The following is a 27,661-nucleotide window of genomic DNA, read 5'->3' as shown; positions in this document are numbered from 1 at the left end:
TAGTATGATTCTTACAGGACTCTAAAGGATGATTGTAAAATGTCAAGTAAGAGCATTCTGAGAAGTGTGTCTTTGATTTCCCATTAAATATTTTGCTTAGCCTACTATGTCAATGAAATGAAGTAAAATCTCCTATTTTAGATTATTACTCTGGAACCAATATTATTGAGTCACCTAAAATAGTTATTGTTTTCCTGTTATTTACGTTAATATAATTCAGGTCTGTTTACCACACTAAAGCTCAGTGTGTTTCATTAAATAAGCAACAGGCCTATTCAACTAAAATGTAGGGTAAAGTTAGTACTCTTTACAGGTGCCCTTGGTCCTGTTATTGATTATAGCCTATGGATTGAGACAGTAAAACATTCTAGGAACAAAAATAATAGCAATAAACTTTTATCCCAAAACCTGATGAAATTTTACTAAAAATCTTGATTGCATAACTTGTGAACCATTACCCTGTTGATAGATTTCTGATTGGCTTCCTCTGTGTGAATGATAGGCTACTGGGCATGACCAGTTGCATCAAGCACTATGCAGTGCTCACTTGACATCACTGATACAGAATTCTTTAATTCTGTAAAAACAGAAGAGAATGAAGGGAACTTCACCATTAGTTAAAGTGGGTTAGTGCTAGGAAGCCCAAGGCATTGATTTTCCTCCGAGTTTATTGCTAGTGATCATCCACTACTCACCCCCTCCCTGCCAAAGTCCTCATGCCTCCAACTAAGCATCTTCATGACCATATCTTTGAGAAGCCTCCCCCTGCCCACCCAGCAGATCATCTCCCTTCCCTCCCATGCCCACATTCTCAACAGCAAATGCTGCATAAACTCCCCCTTCGCCGTCCTAATTGACTCCAGTTTCTAGGATCCACCCCGGTAGCTCCAGATAAGGGGAGGATCCTGTCAGGGCAACCAATTATTTACCCACCACTGAGCACTCCATTTGCCCCTGAGAAGGCCGTTTTACAGTTCACAATGTGCGGTAAAATGTACTCTGTACTAACTCAATGTATCTGCACTGTGTAATGTATTGATCTGTACGAACAGTATGCAAGACAAGTTTTTCACTGTACCTCGGTACAAGTGACAATAATATACCAATACCAATAAAATATAACAGTCTGCGGGCCTCACATACTTAAGTGCTTTAATAAGCAAATCAATTTCTAGTCTGGTCCATTTGAGTTGGGGTGCAATTTAAATCAGATGCCGTTCTTTGCCTGTTCCAGGAGCACTGCAAAGTCCCATTTCTCTCCGTTCCATTCTGTACCTACTCCCAAGTTCATTTAGTTGCTCAACTTGGTTAAAAATACAAGCAGATAACAAACAGAAGCTGGAATTGTCCTCTCAGCCCTTCAAGCCAGCCATGTAAGACCATACACACTTTCCTGCCTGATCCCCATTTTCCTTGATTCCCTCTGAGTCAAAAAATCTGTTGAACTTGGTCTTGAAGACACTCAACAATCAAGCCTCCACAGCATTGATGCTGTTAAAATGGTGAGATTTCTTACAGTCACTTCAGAGTGGCAAGCATTCATTTGTGTCACAACTTACTCTGAGTGGTCCAGCTTGTCACAGACCACCCATTGTCACCACTCCTGTAGATGGGATACATTCCTCATATCCTCAGCTCTTCTGGAATTGCACTTGCTCCAGTTATTGACTGGGGATCCTGGAGGCAAACTGCCCAACACAATGTGACAGCTTAGTGTCAGATTCAGTGAGTTGAGAAACATTTCATTCTGCCTCATCAAAGACATAAATGGATATTTATTCCAGTAAATATTTTATGACAGTTGATAGACAAATATATTGTATAGCTTGACAGATAATCATGGTGGTTTCTTCATCAAAGACTTGATTGAAATATTTTACTCTCACAAGTGCTCCCAGCAACTTCCACCACAATGAAATAGTTCCTGCTGCCAGTTCTGACGGGACTGTTAGGCTGGCCTTAAGCCTCCAACACATTAATCAAACCAACGGTATAAACTGTGTTGATGGACCATTACCAACAACAACTTACAGCACTCTTAACGCAGTCTAAAATACCAATATTCTTAAAACAGAGAATGCTTAGTGGGTCAGGCAGCATCTGCAGAAAGGGAAACTGAGTTAGCCTTTCAGGTCAGAATTCTGACAATGGGTCTTTGACTTGCAATGTTAACTGTTTCTCTTTCTGCAGATACTGCCTGACCTGCTGAATGTTTCAAGCATATTCTGTTTTACTTTCAGACTTATAACATCTGCAGCTTTTTGATTTTTCATCAACATGTGAAAATGAAATTTGATTCTGATGCAGAGTATGTTATTTCAGATGCTAGCCACTTGCCTTTTAAAAAATAGTTTTCTCTTATCTTGCTATTTGTTCTTTTGCTGATCACTTGCATCTCTCTCCTCTGGTTCTCAGTTCTTACACCGATAAAAACATGTTCTGTCTATTCCATCCAGACTCCACATTATTTACCCCTCGATCATATGTCCTCTCCGTATTCTCTAATGTATGGAGAACAAACCCAGCTGTGAGAGATCAGGGTAGTTGATCAAAAGAGTTCTGAAGAACTTCACAAAGGAGGGGAAAGTGACTGAGAGGTGTGAAAGCTCAGGGAGGAAGTACCAGAGGCACAGCTGCCAGCATTGGAGGATTGAAGAGGTGGAAGGGGCCAGAATTGGCATTGGAAAGTTAAAAGTTAAAAGAGTTAAAGGGATAGAGAAAGGGAAGACAATGGAGAGATTTGAAAATAACAATGAGAACTTTGCAATCAAAGAATTGGTGTATCATCATTTCCATTTTAAGTATCTTAAGATAAGATATCTTTATTAGTCACGTACATCGAAACACACAGTGAAATGCATCTTTTGCATAGAGTGTTCTGGGGGCAGCCTTTAGTTGTCCTTAAAATATACTAGTTACTATAATGAATATATTTTAAGTATAATCGCTGTTTAACTGCTGAGCCTTGAAAATGCATGAACTATCTAACAAAAACATTAAGAAGTCATAATTACCTAAAACAGATGAGCATTTGGAGGTCTCTTTCCTTCCTGATTTCAAGTGATCAGCATGCTTACGGGGTGGTGCCTGGTGTTTTGCCTGTAGCCCTGTTTCAGGGCACTTGATGCCAGTGAGACAAAGTGGGGTTATGGACCCAAGATTCACTCTTGAAAATCCCTGCAGTACCAATGTCTTAAATGACTCTTGATCAAATCCAGGAACTCCAGAGACACATCCACAGGCATAGAGTGATGGATGAATAGGATATTAACATAGTTGTTGACTGAAGTTTATTGCTGTTTCATTAAATGAATCAATCCAGATGACAAAGTTTAATATGATGGACTAGAGAAGACCTGAGGATTATTTGCAGAAAACTTGTGATGTCAGGGCCTGACTGACATGGCTGGTGACCAGCTTGCTTATGACTCTGTATGTGATATGGATTTCCCCAATGGGCTTCAGGGAAGTTGGTTAGGGTCAACAGTCAGAGTAAGTATTAGACATGAATACTGGAGCCACCAAGAGCAACAGAGACTGCTTTTCTGCTAACTTGATATTGCCTCCTTTCCATTCATTGCAAATTGGTTCTTTGTGACTTAAAGCATTGCTCAAGCACTCAATTTAAGTAAAATAAAATCCATGAGCTTAACAAGCCTATAACAGAATGCCTATCATTGTCAAACCTAGGACACTTCAAACACTGCAGGTTTCTGTGCTCCCAGCATTCGTGTGCCATGCACTGACAGTTTGTCAGGTGCAATAGTGGCACAGCTAATGTAGCTGCTCTGTCACAGCTCCAGCGACCTGGGTACAATCTTGACCTCCAATGCTGTCCAAGGTGTTTGTATGATCCCTCTGTGACCCCCTCCATCCTTCTCCAGGTGCTCCAGTTTCCTCCCATATCCCAAGATGTGTGGGGTTAGGAGGTTAATCGGCCATTGTTAATTTCCTCCAATCTATAGGTGAGTGTCTGAATCTGGGGGAGTTGATGGGGCATGAGGATTAATGTAAATGGGTGCTTAATGGTCAGCACAGATTTGATGGGTCGAAGGGCCTATTTCTGTGCTCTCTGATTCTCTATGAGTACTGGCCTTTGGTACTGTCCGAGACTTGACAATTCCTGAAGTGTATCAGGCTCCCATCTTTAAATGATTGTGCTCCAGGATTATCCAGTTGAGATTAATCCCTGGGTTTCAGTCTGTAAAACCTTCTTCCTTCCAACCCTCCTCCTGCCCATCCCATCATCCCCCTCCACCCCCCCCCCCAACTATTTCTACTTTCTTTCTTCATTGAACCTTGCTTTGGCACTGCAGTATATAATCCCCATGTGTTAGTTACACAGCGAGTGGAACCTGGAGTTTGGCCTTATTGATGGATCGAATTTTGCTTTTGGCTGTCGATTGGATTTTTGAGAGACTTTCAGTAAATTCGGGGGTGGGAGGTGAAGGTAGAGGACATAGAATTGTTCCAGCATCACTGGTTTGTGATTTTCTAAGGGCCCTCTGCAATCATCGAAGTCTGAGTTTTATAACTATTTCCTGGGGAAAGAAAATTGTTTCACATAGCCTCAGAGATTTTCCACTCAACAGGAAATAATTGTAGTTTCTCCTATCCTTGCAACAAGATGAACAAAGCCTCTGAAAACACATGGCAATGTAGGAGCAGATATAGGCAGTGAAAAAATGTATTTCAAACATCCTTTCTTTCCCTCCCCCCTCACATTTGTCCACTTCTTTCTCATGTTAAAGCGTGAGAAATCATGACATTTATTAATAGTAATTCACCAATAGTCCACTGCTTGCTTCCTCCCCAAAATCCGACTGAACTTCAAGGGTAATGGATTTAGTCAGCCAGCTTTCCTTTAGCTAAGAGTGAAACAGGACTCAGGTGATTGTAAAACTCTGTTTCTGCATGAATGGTTCCCATTGTTTGTGGGCTGAGCATGTGCAGAAGAGAGATCAATCAACACTGCTTGGTGCCATTGCACATGTTCAGGCACCTCTGTGTGTAAGGGTGTCATGCACATTGTTCAATCCTGAGCTGTATGGAGTTTGCACATTCTCCCTGTGACCATGTGTGTTTCTTCCGTTCTCTAGTTTCCTCCCACATCCCAAAGGCATGCAATTTGGTAGGTTAATTGGCCACTGCAAATTACCCCTAGTGTGTAGGTGAGTGGTGGAACCTGGGAGGAGTTGATGAGAAGTTGAGGAGTTAAAATGGAATTAAAGTAGGATTGGTGTGAATGAGTGGTTGACAGTTGGCGCAGACTCAGTGGGTCAAAGGGCCTGTTTCCATGCTGTATCTCTCTATGACTCCATGAAATAATTTCCTCATGAATACAATGCATGGATGACCTCTCTGATGCGGCAGTGAGCAGCAAATTGGGAGGCACAGCAGAGGTCTGTTTTGGCCACTTGGAAAGATTGTATGGTGAGGAAATTTATTCAGTGTGACCTTGACTGCCACAGAAAGACCTTTGGGAATACTCTTGTGACCTTTCTGCGGCATTCAAGGTCACAAGTGTGTTCCCAAAGGTTTTCTCACAGCATGTCACATTGATGACAGCCTCGGGAAACCAGAGTCTGCAAATAGATCCTTCATCAGAAAGGTCCAGGTGGGATGTGAGATCTCTGTGCTCTTTGCTGCTGACATGCCTTTACCTCCTGTCCTAAGTTCCCCAATCCACCCCGCGGAAAGGTCAGCGGGGTAATGGGATGGGGAATTAAAGTGGCAGGCAAATGGAAGCTCAGGGTCACTCCTGCAGACTGAATGTAGCTGCTCTGCAAAGCGCTCACCCAATTTGCATTTGGTTTCTCCAGTGTAGAGAAGGCCACGTTGTGAACATTGAATGCAGTAGACTAGATTAGAAGAAGTGCCAGTGAGTTGCTGCTTCACCTGGAAGGACTCTTTGGGTCCCTGGGTGGCTCACACTGCACTCTGACCGTTCTGTCTCTAGGCTCCTATATTGTTACGATGACGCTCGACACAAGCTTGAGGAGCAACACCTCATCTTCCATCTGAGCACACTGCAGGCTGCAGGGCTCAATATCAAATTCTCTAACTTGAGATAACTCTCTCTTTCTCTTTGTATGAGAACTGGACATTTTTGCCCTCACTTTGGCTCAGCTTTTCCCTTTTGTTTTATATTGTCTGGACTGCTGTACACGTTCCACAGCCTTGCAGGAACAGCAGATTACACACACAAAAAAAGCTTAACCTGATTTTAACTGCCACCGCAGAACGTTCTATGCAAAAGATGCACTTCACTGTGTGTTTCGATATACCTGTGACTAATAAAGAAATCTTATCTTGCATGAGTTCATTCTGTCTCATCCTATCAGAGAAATTCCCTTTGTTCCATGCACAACTCCTCAGATAATGATAACTCCTCAGATAGGTGGCAAGTAACATTCACACCACACAAGTGCCAGGCAATAACGATATCCAACAAGAGAAAATTCAGCTATCACCCCTTGACATTCAATGGCATCACCATCACTGAACTCCCCACTATCAATATCCTAGGGGTTACCATTAACCAGAAGCTGAACTGGGCTGGCCATAGACACAATGTGGTTACAAGAGCAGGTCAGAGGCTAGGAATCGTATGGTGAATAACTCCTCTCCTAACTCCCTAAAGCCTGTCCACCATCTACAAGACTAAACTCAGGAGTGTGATGGCATACGCTCTACTTTTCCTGAATGTGTGCAGCTTCAACAACTCAAGAAACTGAACACCATACAGGACAGAGCAGCCCATCTGAGAAACGTACCATCCACAACCATTCACTCACTCCACCACCAATGCACAGTAGCAGCAGATTGTACCAGCTACAGGATACACTGCAGCAATGCACCAAGACTCCTTAGAGAGCTCCTTCCAAACCCACAGCTTCTACTAGCCAGAAGGACGAGGGCAGCAAAACCATGGAGACACCACCACCTGGAAATTTCCCTCCAAGCCACGCACTGCCCTGACTGAGAAATACATTGCCGTTCCTTCACCGTCATTGGGTCAAAATTCAGGAACTCCATCCCTAACAGCATTGTGGGTATCCCTACATCTCAAGGACTGCGGCAGTTCAAGAAGGCAGCTCACCACCACTTGCTCAAAGGCAATTAGGGAGGGCAATTAAATGCTGGCTCCCACTGCAAAGCCTACATCCTTTGAATGAATAAAAAAAAATTTAAAACCATCCATAATCAGAATCAGACTTATTATCACTGACATATGATGTGAAATTTGTTATTTTGCGGCAGCAGTACAGTGCAAGACATAAAAATCTATAAATTACAAAAAATAAATAAATAGTGCAAAAAAAAGAAATAATGAGGTTGTCTTCATGGGTTCATGGATCATTCAGAAATCTAATGGCGGAGGGGAAGAAGCTGTTCCTGAATCATTGAGTTTGGGTCTTCAGGCTCCTGTACCTCCTCCCTGGTGGTAGTAACGGGAATAGGGCATCTTCCGGATGGTGAGGATCCTTAATGATGGATGCCGCCTTCTTGAGGCACCGCCTCTTGAAGATGTCCTCGATGGTGGGGAGGGTTGTGTCCGTGATGGAGCTGGCCGAATCTATAACTTTCTGGAGCTTCTTGTGATCCTGCGCATTGGAGCCTCCATACCAGGCTGTGATGCAACCAGTTAGAATGCTCTCCACCATATATCTGTAGAAATTTGTAAGAGCCTTTGGTGGCATACCAAATCTCCTCAAACTCCTAATGAAGTAGAGCCACTGGCATGCCTTCTTCTTGATTGCATCAATGTGTTGGGCCCAAGATAGATCCTCTGAGATGTTGAAGCCCAGGAACTTGAAGCTACTCAGCCTTTCCACAGCTAACCCCTCAATGAGGGCTGGTGTGTGTTCTCCCGACTTCTTAAAGTCCACAATCAGTGCCTTGCTCTTGCTGACCTTGTGTGAGGTTGTTGTTACGACACCACTCGACCAGCCGATCTATCTCACTCCTGTATGCCTCCTCATCGCCATTTGAGATTCTACCAACAACAGTGGTGTCATCGACGAATTTATAGATGGTGTTTGTCATGAGTATAGAGAGAGTAGAGCAGTGGGCTAAGCATGCATCCTTGAGGTGCGCCTATGTCGATAGTCAGCAAGGAGGAAATGTTATTACCAATCTGCACTGACTGTGGTCTCCCTATAAGGAAGTTGAGAATCCAGTAGCAGAGGGAGGTTCAGACCAGTTGTGTGCAGACCAGTTGCACAGATACCCCCACATTCTGTGCTACCTGTAATAACTTATTTATCTCTTTCCCAGTTTTAATGGAGTTTCTTGGACCTGAAATGTTAACTGTTTCCCTTTCCACAGATGCTACCTGACCTGCTGAGTGTTTCCAGCATTTTCTGTTGTAATTTCAGATTTCCGGCATCTGCAGTTTTTGTTTATTTTGGTTTACATTTTGTTCTTACTTTGTAATGTCTGCAAGGAGTCTTGGGGTCACTTCTCTGTCTATACTGTTCACTCCAGAACCACAGCAGGGTGCTGGATGCTTAACTGGTCCTTGGTATGGCTTGGCAAACTATTTAATTCAAGGGCATTAAGTGCTGGCCTTACCAGAGAAGACTGGAGGTGACTTGGGAGGTTAGGGACCTACGTCAGATATTTGGATAAGCACAATGCATACTTTTCCAACCATAATTTTACGGTGGGCAGATCTTTCTCCCTTAACTAGTATCTCAGAGCATTATTTGATAGAGTACATGTTACAGATTTATATATTTATATGGAGTGAGGTCATGTAAAATATTTAAATATCTGTCCAGCAAGGCAGAGATGCTCAGTACTGAGGCTGGCGTCATTAGGATGGGGAGGGACTGATGGCTTATTTTAATTAAGGTAAGATATCTTTATTGGTCACATGTACATCAAAACACACAGTGAAATGCATAAGTCGAGGGATCAAGTTTAAGAGCCGCGAAATAATGATGCAGCTTTACAAAACTCTGGTTAGACCACACTTAGAGTACTGTGTCCAGTTCTGGTCGCCTCATTATAGGAAGGATGTGGAGGCGTTGGAGAGGGTGCAGAGGAGATTTACCAGGATGCTGCCTGGATTAGAGAATATGAATTATGAGGAGAGACTAAAGGAGCTAGGGCTTTACTCGTTGGAAAGAAGGAGGATGAGGGGAGACATGATAGAGGTATACAAAATATTAAGAGGAACAGATAGAGTGGACAGCCAGCGCCTCTTTCCCAGGGCACCAATGCTCAATACAAGAGGGCATGGCTTTAAGGTAATGGGGGGGGAAGTTCAAGGGGGATGTCAGAGGGAGGTTTTTCACCCAGAGAGTGGTTGGTGCATGGAATGCACTGCCTGGGGAGGTGGCGGAGGCTGATACGTTGGTCAAGTTCAAGAGATTGTTAGATAAGCATATGGAGGAATTTAAGATAGAGGGATATGTGGGAGGAAGGGGTTAGGTAGTCTTAGGAGTGGTTTGAAGGTCGGCGCAACATGGTGGGCCGAAGGGCCTGTATTGTGCTGTATTGTTCTATGGTTCTATCTTTGCGTACAATGTTCTGGGGGCAGCTCGCAAGTGTCGCCACACTTCCGGCACCAACATAACATGCCCACAACTTTCTAACCTGTATGTCTTTGGAATGTGGGAGGAAACCGGAACACCCGGAGGAAACCTACGCAGTCACAGGGAGAATGTACAAACTCCTTACAGACAGCAGCTGGAATTGAACCCGGGTGGCTGGCGTTGTAATAGCGTTATGCTAACCGCTACAGTACCGTGCCCAAGGTGCTTGACATTGATGGGAGGATGGTTTTTAGGAGAGGACTCCATATCTCCCAGGGTCATTTTACAGTATGTGCATTGCAAGCTTGCTTTTTGCTTGCTCCCAGTATTTTTAGCTATTGGTCTCCATGCAGCTGGTTGGAAACTTGAGAGTAATATGGGTTCTTTGATTACCAACACTAGTTCTCTTTTCTGTTTGAGCCATCAGGAGGAGACGGAGTTATCATAGCAGGAGACAGATAATGGATATTACTTGCCTCGGGATGGGTTGCTTTGCAGTTTACCCCAGCTGAGCATCACATACTTAGTGGCAACTTCAAAGGGTTTAACATATGCATTAGCATTAACCATTGTACAGAGTAGAGCTTTGGCAATGTAGGGAATGTGAGATATGAACTAGCCTGTGGCCCCAGCATTGCATCCTTATGTTTCATTTCTTTCACTGAAGGTTAATCAACTGTGTCTGAAATTTCAGTGATTCGGCTCCTCACCACATCACACTTGCCTACACCATAACCACGTTTAAAATGCCCCTTTTAAAAAGATATTTCTGAATGCAGCCCTCTTGCTCATCAGTGTGTAACACACCTCTCTGCATAAAGTATTCTCACTGTAATACATCTATCTCTATAATAGACAATCTATAAAACTAACTCCTGACCAGAGAAAACACATCTATCTTTAGCTTGCCTCTCTTCATAATGTACACACCCTATAAAATATCCCTTACTGCACAGTATGTGTTCTATTAAAAGTTTTTGGCAAATCTCTATAAAATTCATATTTTTAAGATGCCAAATTAAAGTTCCCTTGGGATCTCTTCGAGTTCCTCAGAGCAACCTTAGCTGCATTGTCCATAGCTCTCTCACTAAGACAGAATCTTGCATTCAGCCCACTTTGTAAACTCTTGAATATGTCAGAGCCTTTGATAAGAATCTGAAAAATAAGAAAAGGGCATCTTAGAAATAATTCTTGTGTCCTAATAGATCTATGATCTGTGCACAAATGAGAATGTTTACAGATAGCATAACTGGTATGCTTTAAAAGCTGCTGTCCTTTATGCAGTATTACTAATTCTACCTGTTAGAATATAGTAAACAAATATAATACCTTATAAAATTAGTAATATGCTCCAACATTAAAGAAATAATCATTCATTCAAAAAGCCATTGTAATTCATTCATTCTTTGTTTGGAGAAGTTCTTGGAATATATATCATAAATGGTGAGGAATTCTTGGATTTTCAGTTATCTTAACAACACAATGGCAAATGTTTCTGATTTATCATCAACAGACCGCAATACATCAGGAGGCTGGAACTGTCTGTCAGCAGTATTACAGATCAAGGTCTGCGTTGGTACAAGGGTAGATTAAGCACAGGGCTGCGCAGTGAGGCTCTTCCTACATGCCCGCACAAGACAAAATAGAACCCGAGAGAAGTGCACTGAGAGCTCAACATGATTTGCAGTGCCTGTGCTGTGCACTCTCACCCACATTCATGAGCAATCATGCATCCACACAGCTCAAGATCTGTCATAATCAGCATTGTGGCCTTGACAACTTGTTGGTGGAATTATTGGTTTCACCTGTGAGGGTGAAATGGTGCATGACACGCTAGACCTGGTTTATTTATAACCTTGAAGATGGCATTTGTCTAATGTATGAGCGGGATCATAAGAATAGTTAAATGTGAGATCATAATCACTTACTAGTATTATCCAATTTTACACGAAGCTGTACATTTAATCTGGGGTTTGGTTAGTCTCTGCAAGCTCCAAGCTGTCTAAGTCTTCATTATGTTGTGGTCCCTGAGAACATCACCATAAATTAGGCTACAATGCCTGGAAATTCATCTGTGACAGTAGCATCAAACACACTATTTAGTAGCAGTTCTGTATTCTATATTGGAATTAAATTTTAGAAGTGAAATTAAACTTGCAGCCACCGCAACCAACCCGGGGCTGAATTTCTAGCTAAATATTGATTGTGAGAGTTTGAAATACAGTAAAACTCCAATAACCTGGTATCTGATTTTTCAGAAATCCTGATGGTTTGCGGGTTCAGTTGGCCACACTTCCTTTACAATCACTGGGGCTCCGCTTCCCAAGTTCCCATTAAGCTCTGTAGGTTCTGTTTCCCACACTCCCTTTAAACTCACCAAGTTCACTAGAAAAAGTATACTACTGTGCAACATCTTAAAAATATAAATGAATTAAAAGTGTGCTGGAGCATTAAGAGGAATAATATCCAATAGTCCAGAAAATCTGCAAGTCCAGCAACACTGAGGTGCCAAGTTATCAGAGCTTTACTATTCTAGGAGAAAGACAGAATCAAGAGGTGGAGATGTGATGTTAAAATTGTGTTTCTAACATGAGGATATTTTAATACACAGTTTAAGTGCCTACGGGCACAGTTCTCTTCGTTATGTATGCTGAGCAGTGAAAAGTGTAAAGGAATCTTAGGCATTGGTTACATGTGAAGTTCATGATCTCCACCAGACGATCTGGGAGGTGCCGAGTGTAAGCCACACTGCCTAGCAACAGAAGGGAAAACTAATGTCAACACAGTGCTTCAGCATATCTCTTAGAGGTCAACCAATGGTCTTTGCCAAGGAGCCGGTTGTTCAGATGCTTTTTCAGTAAAGACTAATGCATGGCAGTGTAACTCAAAAGAGGGGAATCATATAGAAGTAGGCATTAACAGTACCACTTGGAGACCCCTTTGTAGGAACTTGCCCTGTGACATGAAAATTATGTTTCTTTCCAATATGAAGTCCTAAGTGAAACTAACCTCCAAAAGGGTTATACCAGTTAGACATGTCACTCGCTTGCCAAAGACAATATGGTGCCTGAGCAAAAAGTCTGAAATTTCATGTCTATACAGGATTGAGGATTGAAATTATTGGGAGTAGTTTTCCAAATCAACCACCTTAAATCAGGAGGAGATCCACTGATACCCCGGAAAAACAGTGGAAATTAACTATCTTTGTATATCTTACAACTTCATTAGAAAAGGCAGCCTTTAGATAATCTCTCCATAATAATGAACTAGAATGTGCACCTTAGCTACATTGGGAGATCAGTGGCATTATCCACAATAACACTGCTGGACCAGATCTCGTGACCCATGCCCCAACTTGCACCTGTCCCATATGAAGCCCCAATCTCCAGGCAACTCAACTCCCAGTCCCTGAGCTCTGGGCCAAACTACCACCAGCAGCACCTACTGCTGTCTCAATCTTGCACCCTTAGTCCTTGGGAAGTTTGCAGTGGCAGGCCCATGAGCAAAACAGTATAATAGAACTAAGGAACAAACTGCTGGAGGAACTCAGCGGGTCAGGAAGCATCCGTACAGGGAAATGGACAGTCAACGTTTTGGGTTGAGACCGTTCATCTGGACTGAAGGGTCTCAACCCGAAACGTTGACTGTCTATTTCCCTCTACAGATGCTGCCTGACATGCTGAATTCTTCCAGCAGTTGGTTTTTTTGCTCCAGATAACCAGCATCTGCAGTCTCTTGTGTCTCCAGTATAATAGAGCAACTCCCCTTGTGGCTAAGCAGGGTAGGCCAGCAAATGGCTGTGCCTACCAACAGAAAGGTTCCTGTTTGGCTGAGTTTTCCCCCTTACTACATCAGAAGTGAATTAGAGCTGTTTACTATGCCAATATCCTGTGATTTTGGGCAGGATAAAAAAAAGAAATTGACCTCCCAGTTGTTTTCAAATAAAAATGTAACAAAGAGTAAAAAAATTGGAGGTAGTTGTTGTTCCTGTACTGTTCAATGTCAAGTGAGTGCTCCTCAGAATGCACATTCAGCAACCTTAATCAACTGCATGTTTAAGCTTAGTTGTAAAGCATGCCACAATCAAATGATGTTCAAAAATAGCCCCTTAGAGTTGAGGATACCTTGCTTACACTTCCGTTCTGTGGGTTCCAGGTGATCAATGAGTCCAATATAGTATCCTCAGACCCTTTCACAGAAGGAAGAGATGGAGCCTGAAGAGATAGGTGGGGAGAAAGAACTGGTAGGGTTCTTGCAGACTCTTTATACTGCTTGCATTTAGCCTCCACAGAGATCCTGTTGAAGAGACTTGAAATGCCCAGTGCTTCTCTGGATGCTTCTCCACCACTTTGATCAGTCTTGGAGTAAGATTCCCATGAGTTGGAAAATATGTTACATTTTATACTTCAAGTATTCCCTGTCTCCCCCAGAAATCGCTTGCTGTGACATGCCTTGGAGTAGACTGCTTATTTTGGAAGCCTGGTGTCACATATGTGGATAATATGGCCTTCGCATCACAGCTGATTTATATAGTCAGAGCCTCATTATTGCTCTGGGAGAGTACACCAATAATGATTCACCTATTCTGCCAGAGAAGGATTTTGTAAAGGCAACATTGGTTGTGCTTCTTCAGTGCTTTGTAGTGCCTGCTGAAAGTTCCTCATGTCTGATGCAGAAAGGAGGGAGGGTATCACTGCTTTTGAAAAATTTGAAATTAAAATCCTTCCAGAGTATTAGAACTGAATTATTTTTTAATTAAGAGTCAAAGTAAATATGCAGTTCCAAAAAGGTTAATTATTATGGTCATAGGACATTGAGAAACATCAGGAAAGCAGGAATACATATCCATTGCATCGCCTGTCCAGTCTAATTTAAACAGTTGCTTAATCAGATTAGTTTGATTATTCACAACAACAGACTTCCATTAATACAATTTCCAGGTGATTCAATACTTGCTGACCTCAGTAATAGGATAATCTACCTACAAGCATTAGGTCTTTATCACTGTACTATCCATAGTTGATTGCTACGACCAACCTGCTTGTTTAGTACAATCCTCACCATTGACAGCATGGACAGGAGGCACTGCATCAAGAAGGTGGCAATAATTGTCAATGATCCCCACCATCCGGATCATGCCATCTTCTTGCTGCTGCCATCAGGCAGGAGGTACAGAGGCCTGAGGTCCCATACCATGAGGTTTAGCAACAGCTATATTCCTACAACCATCAGGTTCTTGAACCAACCTGCACAACCCTAATTCTACCTCAGCGACACTAAGGACCACCTCTTGCACTACTATGCACTTATCTCTGATTGTGTTTGGACTCTTGTTTTGCACTGTCTGGTATAATTTATGTTTGTGTGTTGTCTGAACCTACATGCCTGTGATGCTGCTGCTAGCAAGCTTTTCACTGTACCTATACCTCACCATACTTGTACATGTGACAATAAACACGACTCTACTTGAATTGACACCTAAACTCCTTACCCATTGACTAGGCCAAAAAGGATAAACATTTAGATTGAGGTAGCTAAAATGTTAATGACTTAACTGTCAAAAGTATAAAAACAGTTATTAATTGCAGCTTTTGAAAAGAAATGGCATCTTAATAAAGAGGTCACATGAGTGCCATCTTCACACAATAAGATATGGGAGAGCATTGCATTGAGATAAGCTGAAACAGTACAACTAGCTTGGAAATGATTTAACGGACATGTCCTAGAGGTTATTTATTGGGATGATTTTCAGTCTCAAAGCACTACAGGATGAAAGTTATTTTCACTTATTTTTAATGGCTACAATAATGGTGAAAGGATTTTTCTGTTGTCTTTTGTCTGTACAATTATTATACAAGCTTAAAAATAACTTTTCACATGCACACACTTGACATATTCATTTGACACTTCACTTCTATTTCAAATGAGGCACTAAGCTGTTTATAGTAAATCTTTATATAAGTAGGTGGTGATTTTGTCTTTTTGTTTTTCCAAGCTGTTCTTTCTTATCTTTTTTTCACAAAAGCACTTTGCCTTTTATATCTTGCAGAGCTCTTTGAAGAGAAGGGGAAGCCGAGAGCTGTACAAGGATAAGAAAAGTGCTACTCAGGTAACATGCACACTTAGGGGCCTCACTCTACAATGCTGAGCCCACTTCATTAGGGGTATTTGATTTAATTCAGGCTCCTTGATAATTCAATTCAGTTATTATTTTATTGAATAGCCAATGTCTTAAGCAGATATATAAAAGAAAATAACTTTTTCAGTTTTAAATCTTTTAATCCTCATGACCTCCTTGCATATATTTTTGTGTAATTGGTGAGCACTGCTGCACAAATCACGCAGAAGGATGGAAGCAGTTATTCTCCCTGTTCAACGGCATAATAAAGTTGTAAGAACATTTTGCAGCATTTCCAAATTGCTGCATTGCAAGACACTTTTTATCACATTATGCACCGAAAGAAAAGGGATTCCCCCTCCCTGCTCACCAGCCCCATCCATCCCAACCCCACCCCCATTCTAATAGTTAGAAAAAGAAACAACATCTGGAAATCTTGAATGAGGAATGGCAAGTCCTGGTTACAAGTTGAAAATGGCAAAAGAAAGCCATTCGGCTCGTCTTATTTGAACACCTTACACTCCTCACATTGGATCATACAGCTGACTCTTTTATTTCCGTTAGTCTGCCAGAAAGTGCAACTTGATTACTTACATACGAAGTAGCATTTTTGGATACAGTCCTAAATTCATTCAAGATGGCATCTCTAGGTCTTTCTCCTGCCTTTCAATTTGAATTCATTGACTGGATATGCCTTTTCCATGCACAAAGATGGAATCTCCTTTTGGATAGATGGATAAATCTCATTTATAGTGGCTAAGCGGGTAGGACAAGAGCACAACCTCAGACAAACTCTAAAGGCCACCCATATGGTATTGAATACCTGTTGCAGTGTGTCAATCATTTGCCTTGGCATCAGATCTCTCAACCACAAATTCATTCAATATGAATTGGCAGATTTGACATCATTGGAATCCCTGAGGTGTGATTAACATTACAAGATTTTACAATGGCCTTTCGTGTCTCTTTAAAGTGTTTCATCAGGATTATGAAATTGTGATATCAGGATTATTGATAACAAAGACAGTTCTGGAAATTCAATCAGCCATCCAAGCAATCATTCCAAACACAATCAAGCTTTCTGACTATGATCTGAATTCCAGTTCTATTGTGTACTTAAGGACATCAAGGTTATGCTCTCTGTTCTGTCATCTTGATGCCAAGGACACAATGTAGGTACCACAGGGGTAAATGGTCAAATTGCTTGATGATCCCTATAGAGGGATGATGCTTGGTACACATGGACTTTTGTAGGTAGGCTTACCTTTTATTCCTATTGGACTCTCTCCTCCAAGATGGCATTGGCCTTGTCATACCAGCAAAGTAAGCCATCATTGATAATGGTTTTCTGCAAGGGAATGCTCCCAAGGTAGCAGAATTTGCCCAAGACCTTATATATCATTGATCAAGCAGCAAGGTGATATGGTTGGAAGGTCAAGTATGTGTTGAATCATGACTTTAGTCCTTTCTAATTTAATTGTAGGGGCAAAGAGCAGTGTTGCCCAAGTAAAGCAATTGGACAGCAACTGGATGATCCTGAGATTGTAGGCAATTAACACCCAGTCATGTGCAAAGACCATGTCACACATGACTGAGGCATTACTTTAAAGATACCACAAGCTGTGTGGTATCAAAAATACATCCTTGTCACAGCTCCTGATCTTTCCAAGCAGGCCATTGAGAACATTGCACTCAATAGGGTTGGGAGCCAAAAGCCAAACATACTGAATCATGATCTCAGTCTATGATTTAGATCAGCAAACCAGTATGCAATTGGCAAATCATGTCCTTGATTCAATCAGAACTTACAGAGAATGTTCCAATGTACATCACAACAAACAGGAGTGAATGCCTTTTCCACATCAACAGAAGATACAGAAATGTAGATGTTCTTTGCGTTGTATTTCCTGAATTTGGCCAGCTCGATGATGATACTGGATGATCTGTGACTGGCTCATAAATGCATTGGATTTTCAGAGAGCTATTTTCCACTAGTTTTGATGGTACAGTAGCATAGTGATTATGTTACTCAACTAGTAATCCAGAGGCCTAGACTCATCACCCAATGACATAAGTTGAAATCCCACGATAGCAGCTGGGAACTTTAAATTCAGCTAAATATATATCACTACAAACTGTTGTCATTTCCCATTCTGGCTGGCTTTTACTGCAGACCCACTGCAATGTGGTTGACTCTTCAATGCCCTCGGCAATGAGTGAACAAGTCACTTGGTTCAAGAACAATTGATGTTAGGCGTATTTTGCTGGCTTTGCTAGTGGTGCCCACATCCTGCGAATGAATAAAATTGATTATTCAGTTGTCAGAGGAAGAACAAGTGAAGAATTTTGGCTGCTGCTGATAGACGCAAGCCACGCTTATAGCACTATGCATTGATTGCATCTTTGAAATCTCATGACAACATTACACGCTCTGAGACATTATTGTAAAGGAGTCTGCTCTTGGGGCTGTGGCACCATGCATGGTTAATGAGCTTAGTCTTTTCTTTCATTCTCAGCTCTCTAATGTTCTTGAATTACAAGATAATTACATGTGCCCAAATTACTGTACCCTGCCTTGTCCACCTGCTTGTCTCAATCCTCAGTGTCAGCTGGTCTGCTTGCTCACAGCTGCCTGACCTTCCTTGGACTGAGAGATCCCTCTCATAGCTGTTTCTTCAATGCTAAGCTACAGTTTGGAGGCTAAGGGCAGAATGGGCTCACCTCATCAGTATTTAACACGCTGCTTCAGCAGAACTGCCAACTTTAAAATCAGCTGAGCCATTGATATCTTTTTAAACTGCCCTTCTATTCTGAAGCCAAGTGAAATGTCAACAGCCCCGATTGCACTGAACTTCTGTAATGGACAAAAATTCTGTTATAAATTGAGCAAATAGATAATGGGTCTGCAACTCTGGCTCCATTGTAAAGGTAAAATACCTTTGAGTGAAATAACTTCGTAAATCCTGAACACAATAACTAAAATATTGGAACCTATTTTGCCTAATAACCACATGTAAACATTAATATAATTACATTTAATTGGATTGCTGTTCATTGATTTATTGTTGACTATCTGATAGTTTACGATGATTATTTAAGGCTGAACCTCATGCCCAGGAACATTTCAAGGTTGATCCCTTGATCACTTTGTCTTAGCCAAGCTTGTATGCACTTTAACACTGTTCAGTGAACTTGATAAGAGAGGGAAATGTGAATAGAATTACATTCCCAGTTGCCTTTTGAATCATCCATGAGTTGACTTGGAGTCAAGATGGGTGTGGGTTGGACATTAGCACATAAACTCTTGTGCATCATGAAGATCTGGCTAATTAAGTGGTCTACGTCTGTGGCTATATGTCAAGTAAACATCCAAAGGGGAGAAAGTTGCCAGGGAGATTAAAATAATGCGCATTAACCTGAGGCCACAGCTATGGACCCAGTTTAATGCTCATTACTTTAGTCTGTAGTTTGTTGAACTTTTACGGTTTGACTTTTAGCTTCAACACAAAATTACAATAATGACGACAGTTTGAAAGTATTTCATTGATTGTAAAGGGTTCTGGAATGTACAGAGGTCATGAAAAGTGCTTTATCCAAGCAGATCTAGACAAACAAATATAAATATTCACAAAATGAATTTCAACTGAGTCTATCTGCCACTTGCCTAAGAATAGGGAAGGCAACTGAGATGCTGGCCTTCATTGCAATAGAGATGGAGGTGTAAATGTAGAGAATTCTTGTTACACTGATACAAGGCTTTGGGGACACCATGCCTGATGTATCAAGTATAGTTTTGATATCTTGCCTTGGAGGCAGTACAAAGAAGGTTCATTGAACTGATTCATGGGATTAGGAAATTGTGATGAAGGCGAATTGAACTGTATGGCTGTATACTCAATGGAGTTCAGAAGTATAAAACATACGAGGTTCTGAGATGGGATTGATAGGGTACATGCTATGATTTAGAATAAGGGAATGTAAGGGAATCTAGAATAAGGATTATTGTCTCACGAAGAAGGGTTGTCACTTCCAAGTCTGATATAGAGGAGAAAATTAGAAACTTCATGACACCTTGGGATAATTGTGCCCATTATGTCTGTGCCAGTCAAAAAAGAGGTACCCAGTCTAATACCACCTTCCAGCACTAGGTCCCTACAGGTCATAGCACTTCAAGTACACATCCAAATGCTATTTGAATGTGATGAGGGTTTCACCCTCTACCATCCATTCAAACAATGGGTTCCAGAGCACTACCTCCTCTCTCCTAGAATCCTTCTACTTTAAATCTGTGACCCTAGTTTTCCTTTGCTAAGGGAAACTGGTCCATCCTGTGGAGTTCAAGGCCCTTCGTAATTTTACACGTGAAGAGTTGAGAAATTTCTTCTCTCAGGGATTTGTGATTCTTTGGAATTCTCTACCTGAAAGAACTCTGGATGCTAAGTGATTAAGTATATTGAAGACTGAGACTGAGAGATTTTTGGACTACAGGGAATCGAGAGTTATAGTATTCAACCAAGCAAGTATAGTTGGGACAGCAATCAGATAAGCTTTCGTCTTACTGAATGGCAAAGCAGGTCTGAGAGGTTGTTTGACCTACCCCTTTTGCTATTTCTGGACAGATTCACATTGATACCGGTTCAGGGAGCACCTGAAACAAATATGCCCTGTGCACTATGTAATCCTCACGACACTGTCCCCAATTCAGACCTCAAGTCATGGAAATGTTGGAAACGTTGGACCTACCAGGGAAATCTGGCAAGGTGCTACAGTCTCACCAATGAAGCTTGGCAATGGGCAGGATTGGGACCAGAAGAGACACGAGGAAAGCTTAAAGTTTAAACTTTTTATTGTGGTTTCCAATCTCATATCAAGGGAGAAGTCAATAAATAATGATACTTGTCAACCCACTTGTTATTGCTCAAACAATCCATTTGGACTTATTAAATCAACGTGTAACTTCATTCAGCTTTCAGTTTGAACATACAAATTCAGGAGCTTTACAGGCTCAATTTTTTTCACAGAAGTATTATCCATTGCTAGCCATGATTCAGATGACATCTCCCTTGACTCTGAGTTAGAGGACTCATGGTTTGTCCAAATTCGGAGAATTTTGTTTGAAAATTTACAATAAATCTTGTTAGGGAATGCTACACCATTGGAGATGCCAACTTTCAGATCAGGTGTTAAACTGAGGACCAGTCTGTTCTCTCAGTGGTGATAAGAGATCCCATCATACTGTGGGTGGGTGGATGCAGCTACCATTGCTAAAGCCGAGTATCTGGTCATTATCACGTTGCTGTGTGTGGAAGCTTGCTGTGTGCTTATTTTCTGCTGTACTATGACAGCATTGTCATATTCTATGACAACAATGACTACATTTCTAAAGTACTGCACTGCCTCTAAAATTCTTTATGGTGTGCTGTAAAGAATGTGAAAGGCACCATATAAATGCCAGTCATACTCTCTCTGAGACCACAGTTCCACTCACTGATTTTCCCTCTGCTGTTCACTTTCCTTATCTGATGGGAATGGAGCTCATTGCTAGGTCACAGTCAACATAAATCTTATCAATGCATCAAATGTCTGCCGGAGACACCACATCTGATCTTCAGATCTTCCACGCACAGAGTAAAAGATGGACCAATCTCATTAAAATCTGCTCCCAGGCTTTGCTCGTGCCGGCCTTGTTGAGATGTGAAATGATGTTGGTGCAATTTCTGCTTTCTCCCTGTATGGAGGCACCTGTTTTCTGGCATGTCAAAGGGAAAAAAATTACTTCTGGCTTCAACTCCCGGGCTACATAGCAAAGAAGAAAATAATAACCCAGGATTGACATGCCTGCTGGCTATCAATTGATCCCTGCAAGTGTAACACAAGCAGGTTCTGCTGTGGTGCCCCATTTGTGTACATAAACTACAGCCACTCAATGAGCTATGGGACAATGGTGTAGAATGGGCAGCATTTCCAGGATAGCTGATTGACAACTTTTTTAAAGCTCATTTCTAATATTTTTCATATTAAATTTTGAGAATTAACCATAAAATTGAGTAATTCCTCTGAAGCATTGCAAATTTCGAATGGAAAATGGCTATTTTGCACTCTCCTTTATTAGTTTACTTTTTCAATTAATTAGATCACTTTAAGTCCCCAATAATGGCATTATTAATCCGGTACAAATGTAGCCCAAGGCATTTTTTTAATGGTCTAGTAATCATTTTATAAAGCACCTATGTATTGGTATTGGTTTATTATTATCACTTGTACCGAGGTACAGTGAAAAGCTTGTCTTACAAACCGATCGTACAGGTCAATTCATTACACAGTGCAGTTACATTGAGTGAGTACAGAGTGCATTGAAGTAGTACAGGTAAAAACAATAACAGTAAAGTGTCACAACTACAGAGAAAGTGCAGTGCAATAAGGTGCAAGGTCACAACAAGGTAGATCGTGAGGTCATAGTCCATCTCATCGTATAATATCCGTTCAATAGTCTTATCACAGTGGGGTAGAAGCTGTCCTTAAGTCTGGTGGTACGTGCCCTCAGGCTCCTGTATCTTCTACCCGATAGAAGAGGAGAGAAGAGAGAATGTCCTGGGTGGGTGGGGTCTTTGATTATACTGGCTGCTACACCAAGACAATGAGAGGTAAAGACTGAGTTAGAAATGCTACATAAATGCATTATTTCAGAGCAACTTGTCATTTGATTTACAAGTGTCAATCCACTTGTTATATCCCCTCTCCTGTGGGGGCAATGCCTGGTGCATTTTGCTTTTTTAATTATCTTGCAATGTTAACCTAAATGAAACATGCTCAAAAAAATAACTGTGTGAATGCCTTAGATGTACAGAATGAACATGAAACAGGGGTTCAAATGGGAATGGATTTATTCTGCATCATGTTGCAGTGTGAGTTGGCTGTTGTTGTTTTATAGTTTATTGATCCAAGTCAATGTTGTCTGATATTTAAAATCCTAATAGAAAGAAAAATTGTTTCAGTATGTGTTTTTCTCCCAGTTTTTACCTTAGAAAGGCCTTGAAGTGCTTTGGGTACTTTGGGTTCTGAGAGGAAAGAGAGGTATTTTGATGTGTGTAAATTGAGTTCATGGGTCCACGAGTAAAAGAACTTATTCTTACCATTGTTTAAGGTCATATTATGATTCTGTAACTAGACTGTATAAGAGTCCATAGTTGAACATCCCAGTGTGGTTTTATGAAACACTTGTCTGATTTTTCCTTCTGTTTGAATAGATGAAAGATTAGGTTCATGAATCTGCACCTTCTTAATACCACTCCCTGAGAGTCAGAGTGCCTGACCACAGATCCAGCCCTTGTTGGTATTTGAGTGCCTTACTTTGTAGTTGGATGCAATAGCAGAGTTTGACCCTACTGGACTCGCAATACATAGCCTTACGCTGATTATCCAAAGAAATGAGTTCAGATTTTGCAGGCAACGGGGAATGTAAATTCATTTACTTAAATAAGTTAAATTAAATAACATTGGTTGAATGATGACCATGAACGTCTGCTGCTCTTGCCTCAATAAAAATCTTCACTACTCTCTGAAAGGACCCAGAAGCAGCTCAGTTTGGGGAGAGGGCATTTAAACGTTGGTGATGTCCACATCAAGTACATTTTTTGCTCCAGAAAGGCGAGAAACTTTGCGCATTCGGTTTTCATCCCGAGCCTTTGGGTAAACTTTGGGAAGGGAGGTGCATTGTGACTGGTATAACCTGTTAATCTTTCCAAAATCCAGGAAGATAGCGCTGACCTCAGATGCCAGCTCCAGTTTGCAAAGGAGGAAGGCTCCTTGATGCGCAAGAAAATGGCCAAGCTGGGGAGGGAGAAGGACGAGCTGGAACACGAGCTGCAGAAGTACAAGTCCATCTACGGCGACGTGGACAGCCCGCTGCCCACCTGCGAGGCCGGGGGACCGCCCAGCACCAGGGAGGCCGAGCTGAAGCTGCGGCTGAAGCTGGTGGAGGAGGAGGCCAACATCCTGGGCCGGAAGATCGTGGAGCTGGAGGTGGAGAACAGGGGCCTGAAGGCCGAGATGGACGACCTGAAGTGCCAGCACGACCGCGACGGCCCGGGCCGGGAGCCCCACCCCAACGTGCCCAGCTCACCTTTCGCCGCCGACTCATGCGAGTCGGCCGGCGAGCTGCGCCGCCACCTGCAGTTCGTGGAGGAGGAGGCGGAGCTGCTGCGGCGGTCCATCGGCGAGATCGAGGACCACAACCGGCAGCTGACCGACGAGCTGAACGTGCTGAGGGGAGGGCCGGACGCCGGCTGGGCGGCGGCGGCGGCGGCCGAGGAGGCGGGCGGTGGCGGCGCGCTGCAGGAGGAGCTGAAGGCGGCGCGGCTGCAGATCAACGAGCTGAGCGGGAAGGTGATGAAGCTGCAGTACGAGAACCGCGTGCTCATCTCCAACGTGCAGCGCTGCGACCTGGCCTCGCACCTGGGACCGCGCCCCGCCGCCCCCGCCAGCGACGCCGACGCCGACAGCGACCCGGGCCGCAAGGAGAGCGACGACGGCGGCGACGACGACGGCCGCCCGCCCGCCCCCCAGCCCAAGCGGGAAGGCCCGATCGGCGGCGAGAGCGACTCGGAGGAGGTGTGCTGCGAGAAGACGCCCGAGCAGCTGCTGCTGCTGCTGCGCAAGCGGGAGGACACCGAGTCGCTGGTGGGCATCAAGCGGGAGGCCGAGCGGCTGGGCCGCACGGTGCAGCGGCTCATCACCGACACCGACAGCCTCATCTACGACGCCAAGCTGCTGGTGACCAGCGCCGGCCCCGGTCAGGACGGCGAGCCCGAGCTGCTGGACACCATCAGCACCAGGATGAAGGCGTTCCGCTCCGAGCTGCACGCCTTCATGGACAGTGTGGACCACCTGGGCGAAGGGCTGCGGGAGCAAATGGACGAGCTGTCGCCCGTGCCCAACCTGACCGAGTCTGCAAGCTTCCTCTCCTCTGTCACCTCCATGTCCCGGGACTCTCCGGTGGGCACGCTAGGGAAGGAGCTGGTTACCGACTTTCAGGTGAGCCCAACCCTCTTGCTTCCAGGCACACGCTCCTGCTGTTGCTCCTTTGAACTAAAATAACCTTTTTGTTTTGCTTCTTTACTAAGCTTGAAACCCAAACTGCACGAAAACATCAACTAAATGCATTCTGAAGTCAGCTCATGAATTTTGATGTGATGCCTCAAAAACTAATTTCGTTCTCAGAGGAGGCGACTGAACACTAGGCTGGTTTAAGGGATGTTGGGTTTGCCCATGAGGGGAGGTTGACCCTGTACTTCCTAGAGTTTAGTGAGGATACCTCATTAAAAATTACAAAATTATTTCAGGGTTGGACAGGTAGATGCCAGAAGGATGTTTCCCTTGGCTGAGGAGTCTAGAACCATGGGTCACGTTCTTGGAATCGGCAGTGGGGCATTTAGGACTAAGATGAGGGGAGATTTCTGCATGCAATGGGTGGTGAATCTTTGGAATTCTCTTCCCCATGGGTGTGTGGAAGCTCAGTTTTTGAGCTCATTCAAAACGGAGGTTGATAAATTTCACTATAGTAATCTGAGGATGTGGGGATCATGCAGACAAATGGTAGTGAGGCAGAAGGTTAGCGATGAACTTGATGAATGCTGCAGCATGCTGAAAGAAACAAATTACCTACTCCTGTTCCCAATTCACCTTCTTTCTTAGGCAGGTCAAAAAACATTTGATTCTCATAAGTGGTGCTGTTAGGACATGGTTTACAAAGACAATCTGTAATATGATACAGCTCCAATCAATTTGGAGATTTTTCTGAGAACAGTAATAATCTATTTTGAAAGTTTTGTTTTACTTTAGGTCATGCCTTTAAAATTCCCCCCCACTTACAAAAAAATAGGTACAAATTCTACCTCTGTGTTTGCCCCTTGTGATCTTCCTTTTCATTTTAGTACGGCAAAAGTCCTGAATGATGGGTGCAAAAATACGATTCCTCTCTAGTACTGGTGTCATGGAAGAGCACCATTAAATTCAATCATCTCCCCGTGCTCCAGGACAATCATGGATCAAATATTGTAACAATTTGGGCCAAAAGTTCTTTCTCGTCCAGCAGCACCAAGTGTAGAGGCACCATTTTGTACATGCTTCCAGAATTCAGTTCCATTAACTTCAAACTGAACCACATTTTGAAAGTGGAGTACTGTTTAGGGCCTCCTTAATAAAATTGTGTGGGAATTTATAACATTTCTTCCTCTGTACTGCCAAAGCCCAGTCCAGATGTAGGGTCTTGACCTGACACGTTGACTGTCCATTTCACTCCATAGATGCTGCCTGACCCACTGAGTTCCTCCAGCATATCGTGTGTTGTGCCAAATAATGCGTTTGTCACTCTGGCTTGCACAACATCCAGAATAGTTAGGCTAAAGGGAGTGGGAAAAGCAGAAGAGAAACTGCAGGTGCTGGAAATCTGAAATATAAACAGAAAATACTCAGGTTAGGTAGCATTTGTGGAGAGCGAGATAGTTACCATGTCAAGTCGGTGATCTTCCTTCAGAACTGAGAAAAGCTAGAAATCAAGTATGTTTTAAGTTGCAGAGAAGTCATGAGATAGGGAGATCAAAGGGAATGTTTGTGATAGGATAAAAATCACAAGAAACTGAATGAGACTGGTGGAGATGCATGCTAAAAGAGAGTGGTGAAGGCTTGTTAATAACAGATGATCTGTCTGTAAATAGAAGGAGATGAATGAAAGCAGAGAGAAAGGGAGGAAACAGTGCTGGAACTGTAATGCAAAACTCCAGAGAAGCAAAACATTGCAGGTGCTGGAACTCTGAAATAAAAACAGAGAATGCTAGCAATATTCTGTAGGTCAGGCAGGATCTTTGAAAAGAGAAAAACAGAGTTTTCACATTAATGACCTTTCATTGGAGCTAGCCAGTTCTGATACAACCAAAAAAGGCTGATCATCAAATTTTTGAATTCCCTTTCTGGACTTCTAGTTCTCCATCTGTGGGGATGGGTAACAACCAATATCCATTACAAACACAAAGACTCCCACAGCTATCTTGTCTACACCTTCTCCCACTTTGCTTCCTGTGAAAACTGTACGCCATTCTCCAAGTTTCTGTGGCTTCATCATATCACTTATAAAGATGATACCTTCCAGACCAATGTTTCTGAAATTCTTCACTTTCTTCTCAAATCTGGTTTCTCCTTTGCCATAATTGACAATCACTCTCAACCACATCTGCTCCATTTGCTGCACTTCTCATTCTCTTTCCTCTCACCCAGAGCAGGGGTAAGGTTCTCCTTGTCCTCACCTTCTTTCCCATCAGCCTACACATCTAATGGATCACTCCATAACCTCTGTCATCATTATCATCATGACACTGACAAATATATCTTCTCTTCCCCTTTAAGCATTCTCAAGAGACCATTCTCTCCATGATACTGTGGTTCACTATCACACCTGCACCAACATGCACTCCTCGTGGGCCTTCCATGCAACTGTAGGAGATGCAACACCTGCCCTCTTCCTTTCCCACCATCTGTGGACCCAACACTTCTTCCAGGTGAAATAGCTTTCAATTTGTACATCTGCCAATTTAGCAATCTACATTTGGTGCTCCTCTGCATTGGAGAAAGCAAACGCAGATTGGGTGACTGCTTTGAAGAACTCCCATTCTGATATCTCTGTCTTTGGCTCTTACACTGTTCCAACCAAGCCCAATGTAAGCTTGAAGACCCTAGCCTTGCCTTAAGACTAGGCACATTATGGCTCTCAACGTTGAATTCAGCAGTTTGAGAAAACTACCCTTTCCATTTTGTATCAGAACTGCCTGGTTATGAGGAAAGGTCATCAACTTGAGGAATTAACTCTGTTTTTCAATCTCCAAAGATGCTCTCTGATTTACTAAGTACTTATAGCGTTGTTTGCTTTTATTTCACATTTCCAGCATCGGCAGTGTTTTGCCTCCCCAGTATTTTGTTTCACATATTTCCAGCATTGCTTTTCATC

The 27,661-nt window shown here is 42.7% G+C and overlaps 1 protein-coding gene across 2 annotated transcripts in view; it reads left to right on the top strand.

Moving 5' to 3' along the window:
• LOC127574282 (microtubule cross-linking factor 1) overlaps positions 1–27,661 on the top strand; it is a 166,546-nt gene that overhangs the window by 69,394 nt on the left and 69,491 nt on the right. For both annotated transcript variants that reach the window (XM_052023159.1, XM_052023160.1), the window contains exons 4-5: positions 15,595–15,654; positions 23,416–24,696. In XM_052023159.1, coding sequence (XP_051879119.1) covers positions 15,595–15,654; positions 23,416–24,696 — 1,341 coding nt within the window. The remainder of the gene's footprint in view (positions 1–15,594; positions 15,655–23,415; positions 24,697–27,661) is intronic.

Source organism: Pristis pectinata, chromosome 9 (genome assembly GCF_009764475.1).
Source record: "Pristis pectinata isolate sPriPec2 chromosome 9, sPriPec2.1.pri, whole genome shotgun sequence".
NCBI lineage: Eukaryota > Metazoa > Chordata > Chondrichthyes > Rhinopristiformes > Pristidae > Pristis > Pristis pectinata.
This window is presented reverse-complemented; position numbering and strand designations above follow the sequence as displayed.